Source organism: Gavialis gangeticus, unplaced genomic scaffold (assembly GCF_001723915.1).
Source record: "Gavialis gangeticus isolate Ggan-Ray unplaced genomic scaffold, GavGan_comp1, whole genome shotgun sequence".
NCBI classification, from domain to species: domain Eukaryota; kingdom Metazoa; phylum Chordata; order Crocodylia; family Gavialidae; genus Gavialis; species Gavialis gangeticus.
In genome coordinates, this window is record NW_017728992.1 from 202,424,022 (window position 1) to 202,429,097 (window position 5,076).

At 43.0% G+C, this 5,076-nt stretch overlaps 1 protein-coding gene across 1 annotated transcript in view; it reads left to right on the forward strand.

The window, feature by feature from the left end:
• Positions 1–5,076, forward strand: part of DENND3 (DENN domain containing 3) — a 104,194-nt gene that overhangs the window by 80,179 nt on the left and 18,939 nt on the right. The window contains exons 14-16 of the mRNA XM_019528219.1: positions 1,645–1,907; positions 2,799–2,969; positions 4,431–4,560. Coding sequence (XP_019383764.1) covers positions 1,645–1,907; positions 2,799–2,969; positions 4,431–4,560 — 564 coding nt within the window. The remainder of the gene's footprint in view (positions 1–1,644; positions 1,908–2,798; positions 2,970–4,430; positions 4,561–5,076) is intronic.

Sequence of the window (5,076 nt, forward strand, 5' to 3'; positions counted from 1 at the left end):
GCAGCTCTGTTCCCCTCCTTGCCCCGGCTGGGCAGGGCCTGCCCCTCCCTCACTGCCATTGGGGAGGGGGTCGGGGCAGATCAAGGCCCCAGTGGTGAGGGAGGGAGTGTGGCTAGGGCTGGGGCCTTGATCTGCCCCGCTTCTTTTTTATTAGACCAACTAATAGTTGGCAAAAATGTTTTTTGCATGCTTTTGGGTACAAACAGTTTGTACCCAAAAGCTTGCAAAGAACAAATTTTCCTCTATTTAGTTAGTCTAATAAAAGATATCACATTTACCCAAAGAACCTTGTCTGCTTTGTCATGTATATTTACTTGGATTGTTAACTAATGCAAGCTCTCTGGTTTCAAGTTTCTTTTCTTGTTTTAATCAATGTTTCTCAGTCTGTAGGAAGTGTGTCCCCCCGGGGGTGGGGAGGGAGAGTATGTGTGTGTATTGAACTAGCATGTGAATCTGTGCTGGAGAATTTTAATTCCCATTAAAATATTTGTAACTTTCCTGAACGCAAGACCTGTTACCACAGTCGATCAATTACACTGTACTTTGGAGGACAATGATAACGTTGTAATGCATTTAATCCATAACTGAGCAAATTATTTAATGGGACTACTTATGCACTCAAACTTACATGATAAAGTACCTTTTTAAATTGGGGGCCCTGGTGACGTACCCTCATGTTTTGATTGTGCAGTATAGCAGTTCTACAGAGTATATGAAGAGCCACTTTATTGACAGTTTTCCATGCAATATTCCTGGACCACTGCCCCAGATGCAAGGTAGTATCTATGGGAACAGCTGCAGGCCTCCCTGCATTGGCTGTAGAAGCATGTTTTGCATTCGTTTTTTGTACTAACCTTTATTCATCCAACAGTGTTCCCGTTTTAGCTTGTTTTAGATTCAAGATAAAATCAGTGCAGTCCTATCTATAAGCCCCAGCAGAAAGTGTATTCTTATAAGTAAATAGTATGGCAAGTTTAGCAGTCTGTTCAAGACAGCCACTACCATTGAAATTCTGGACCTAAGTTCTCCAGAAAAAGAGCATCAGAGATTTGTAAAAGAAAAGTTCAGGGTAATGTTTCCAAGCTGTAACATCTTTCCCTTCCATTTGAAATAGTCCACAACAAATTGGTTTTATGAAACTGCAGATTAGAAGTGATACTGGCAGATATGTTTGTAAGATTTAGGTCTGCAGATTAATGACTGCTGCTTGTAATTGCTGTTCTTATCCCCATTTTGGTAAGTGCGTGATTTAGTTGTACTTGAGAGAATAAAGACCTTGAAAGCCCTCATGAAGAGTTATCAGATATAGCAAAAGAATAAACATCTCTGGCTGGATTTATGGAAGCAAGGAGCAAGAGTGTAGCTGCTCATTCCTACCTTCCTTGGATTGGATGGATAGGGAGGCTGTGATGCAGGTGGAGGCCTATAGTATTATAGACCAAAGATAAAGTACTTCTGCTACCTCAGGGAAGGAATTATCCTTCTGAAACATTTCCTGGGGCTGCTTTTGGCACATATTATGCCACCCATTGCTTACTCCTTAAGCTATCCCTAAAGGTATGATTGAACCTATAGTATCCTTGATCTCTTTATTTAAATCTTGAATGATGGCTTCTAATAATAAACCATTTTAAAAATTTTAAGGACACCAGAAGCAAATTGACCCTGAAACCTTTAGAGATTTCTACAACTACTGGAAAGAAACAGAAGCAGAGGTTCAAGAAGTTAATCTACCACCGGCTGTAATAGAGTACTTAGATAAAAATGAATGTGTGTACAAGTTATCCTGCTCAGTTAAAACTAACTATGGTGTTGGAAAAATTGCCATGACCCAGAAGCGATTGTTCCTTTTGACTGAAGGAGGACGGCCTGGCTATATAGAGATCTCCACTTTCCGGGATATAGAGGTGAGCATGAAGGGGAACTGCTATCACTGTTTATATGATTGTGAACAGAGGCCAGATTCAGTTTTGTTAGCCAGTTTGTCTGATAAGCTGAGAACTTTGATGAATGTTATACAAAGCATGAATACAACGGTAGGAAATGCGCCAAAAAAACCGGCTATCAATGATTAAACAAACACTTCAGCCTTAGGGACTGAGTGCTGAGGGGCCCTTCTCAAGGACTGCTACCCCACTTGTGCTAGGTGCTGCACAGATATAGAAAAATAACGTTTCTAACCGAGAGCTTGTAGTATAGATTTTTGGAAAGATACAGCTGAATGAAAGCCAGGGATACAGTGAGGGGGGAAGAGGATGATTGTAAAATGAGCATGTCTGTCAGATCAGCATTAAGTTTTCATAAACTCTGATTAGAGAACATGTTGGGGTATTTGCATATGCCAGGGCTTTCCAACTGGCGGCCTGCGGGTTGCATCTGGCTCCTGAGGGGTACACCTTCAGCCTTGGGCTCCTAGTCCAGGCACTGCTTTCCCAGCTGCTGCTACTGCTGCCAGTCTCTGGGTTCCCTGCTCCATTCTCTAGCTTCTGCTTCCCTCGCCAGTTTTGGGAGCTGGGTGGCACAGCCTGCAGAGCTAAGGGAGCCTGTAGCTGGGCAGCTTGGTGGGCATCCACGGACCTGGTGCAACACTGGGTGCTGGTACAGCATGGAGGGTGCCCTGCTGTGGTGTGTGGCCCAGGGGTATATGGCTCCCGGGGGTGTACAGATAGCCCTGGCGTATACCAACAATAAAAGAATTTGCTTTGGCTAGAAAGAGTGGAAGTTCTCAGCTATCGGGGGTACAGTGCCCTGTCTGTGATTCTGTTCTACTTCCTTGCATCGTTTCTCTTCATTTACAGGAAGTGAAGAGTACTACTGTAGCTTTCCTTGTTCTGAGAATACCCACTTTGAGAATTAAAACAGTATCCAAAAAGGACATCTTTGAAGCTAACCTTAAAACAGAGTGTGATCTGTGGCATCTAATGGTGAAAGAAATGTGGGCCGGGAAAAAAATGTCAGATGATCACAAGGTATGAATATTGCATTTCTGTTGAACTACACAACATGTACTTCAGACTATTTCTGCTTTCACATACTTCAGGGCTGTCAAACACATGGCCCAGATCTGGCATGAAACTACTGTCTGGCCCACCAGACTACCAGCACAGGCAGGGAGTGTGGATCACCACAGAATGGCAATCGGTGACAGTAGGGCAAGTGAGAGCTAATGACCGTGCACTCTGTCCACTTAGCTGGTCACCACAGCTGCAGCCCTAGTTCCTCGACTGCTGGCCCCTGCTGAGTGCTCCATGCCGGAGCCTGAGCTGGAGCTGCTGCAGTGCCGGGGCATGCAATGGTGACAGCTCCAGGGCTGACACAGCACATGGCAGGGGCTGGAGCTGCCACCATGTGCTCTGGGCCTGAGCTCAGAGGAGAAGCTGCTATCGCTGCCATGGCAGTGTCTGTGTGTCCCAGGCCAGATCCAGCCAGCAAGAAGCCCTGCAGTCTGGATCCAGTCTGGGGCATAAGGTGATTTTGACATGCCTGACATACTTAATAATGCTTTAAAAATCTTGTACTGTTTCCCAGTTTTCAATAAAGAGATAACAGAATAATATATAGACATCTTGTTACTAACTTGTCGTTTTATTCTTTGCTGCTGTTTAACACTGATAGTAGTTTGAGATATTGTGTAGAAACAATTCAAAATATAGTTCTCTAAATACACTGCCAAATTTTCCTTTTATCATCTGTCAGCCTTAGGGGTTTGTTTTTTTTTGTTTGCTCTCAAATTTTGTGAGCATACAAACATGGAATTGAGCAGCGATCTGGGAGCCAATAAATTGCTAATGTAATTGCTGGAGTAATAGAGAAGGTAAAGATCAAAGATGATTTAATGGCACACCATAACTATAGTTTCTAAGAAATGTTGGCATTTAAGGAGCAGTTCTCTGCCTCTTAAGTTTCTGGATACCTTTTTGATCCAGATTTCAAATGCATGCAACAGTCGAAGTGCAGAGCATGCTAGAAGTCTGTGGAATCAGTTCAGATCACACTTCCCAAAGATGAGGTCTCTGTTCTGGTCCGAGAGAGTTTTAGCCTTGTATGTCCTCCTTGGTCTAAGGCTGGTATTTTCATCATTGCAAGCCAGACCATATGGCACCAGCTAATGCTGCCTTTAGCGGAAAAAGCTTGTAGACTGTCACAGTAACACAAGAGAAGCACAAATTGTATGCATTTCTTTACCTTTTTTTAGGTTACTGCTGGCAAAATCCCTAGTATACAGAATAGTCTATGGGACTTCTTACTAGGACATTTTATTTTATCATTTCTACTAACTTTCCTTTCTGGTAAGTGTCTTGAATACTGGTCCAATGCATGCCTAAATATGGTGATAGTGCAAAGAGAGATCCTTACAGTGAATATAAAGGCTGGAAGTGTATTAAAGAAATGATTGACAAGTAAGTCAAAATCACATTTTTCATTTTTAGGATCCTCATTATATTCATCAAGCACTGACTAATGTCCTCCTGATGGATGCTGTAGTTGGTGCACTGCAGTCCTCCAAAACAATTTATGCTGCCTCCAAGCTAGCTTATTTTGACAAGATGAAGAATGAAGGTTAGTTGCATGTAGGTTAAGGGCACAACTGCAAAGTCTGTTCTGGCTTTCTCTTTCCATATTCCATTTTCAGAGGTTTGTTTCTAATGAGCTTGTTAGATTAAATAATGACACATTTTAAAATTTTAATGTGGCATTTAACTTAGAAGTCTGTGTCTAATTATGGAGCCTTCATGTGTTTTGTTTTTCTTCCATAGCGTGCATGGGTATGCAATATATAATTGTCCTTTTTTTTGCCAAACATAATCTCATCCAAAAGTGGTATTACTTTTGGACAGGGGTGATCTAGGAGTAGCTCTGTGGGGAGTGTTATATAAGGAGCAACAGCTGGAAGCCCAGGAGCCCCCTGCCCCTCCTCCTCCACCCCCAACTGGGAGATCACAAGAAGAGCTTGGCAGCTCTGAGCATGTGGATACTGGAGAGGACCAGACTCAGCAGCGGGGGAATGAAGCAGAGCTCCACGACTGGCTTAGTTACAAAGGAAGATTAAAGGAACTGGAATGGGTTTATGGAGGG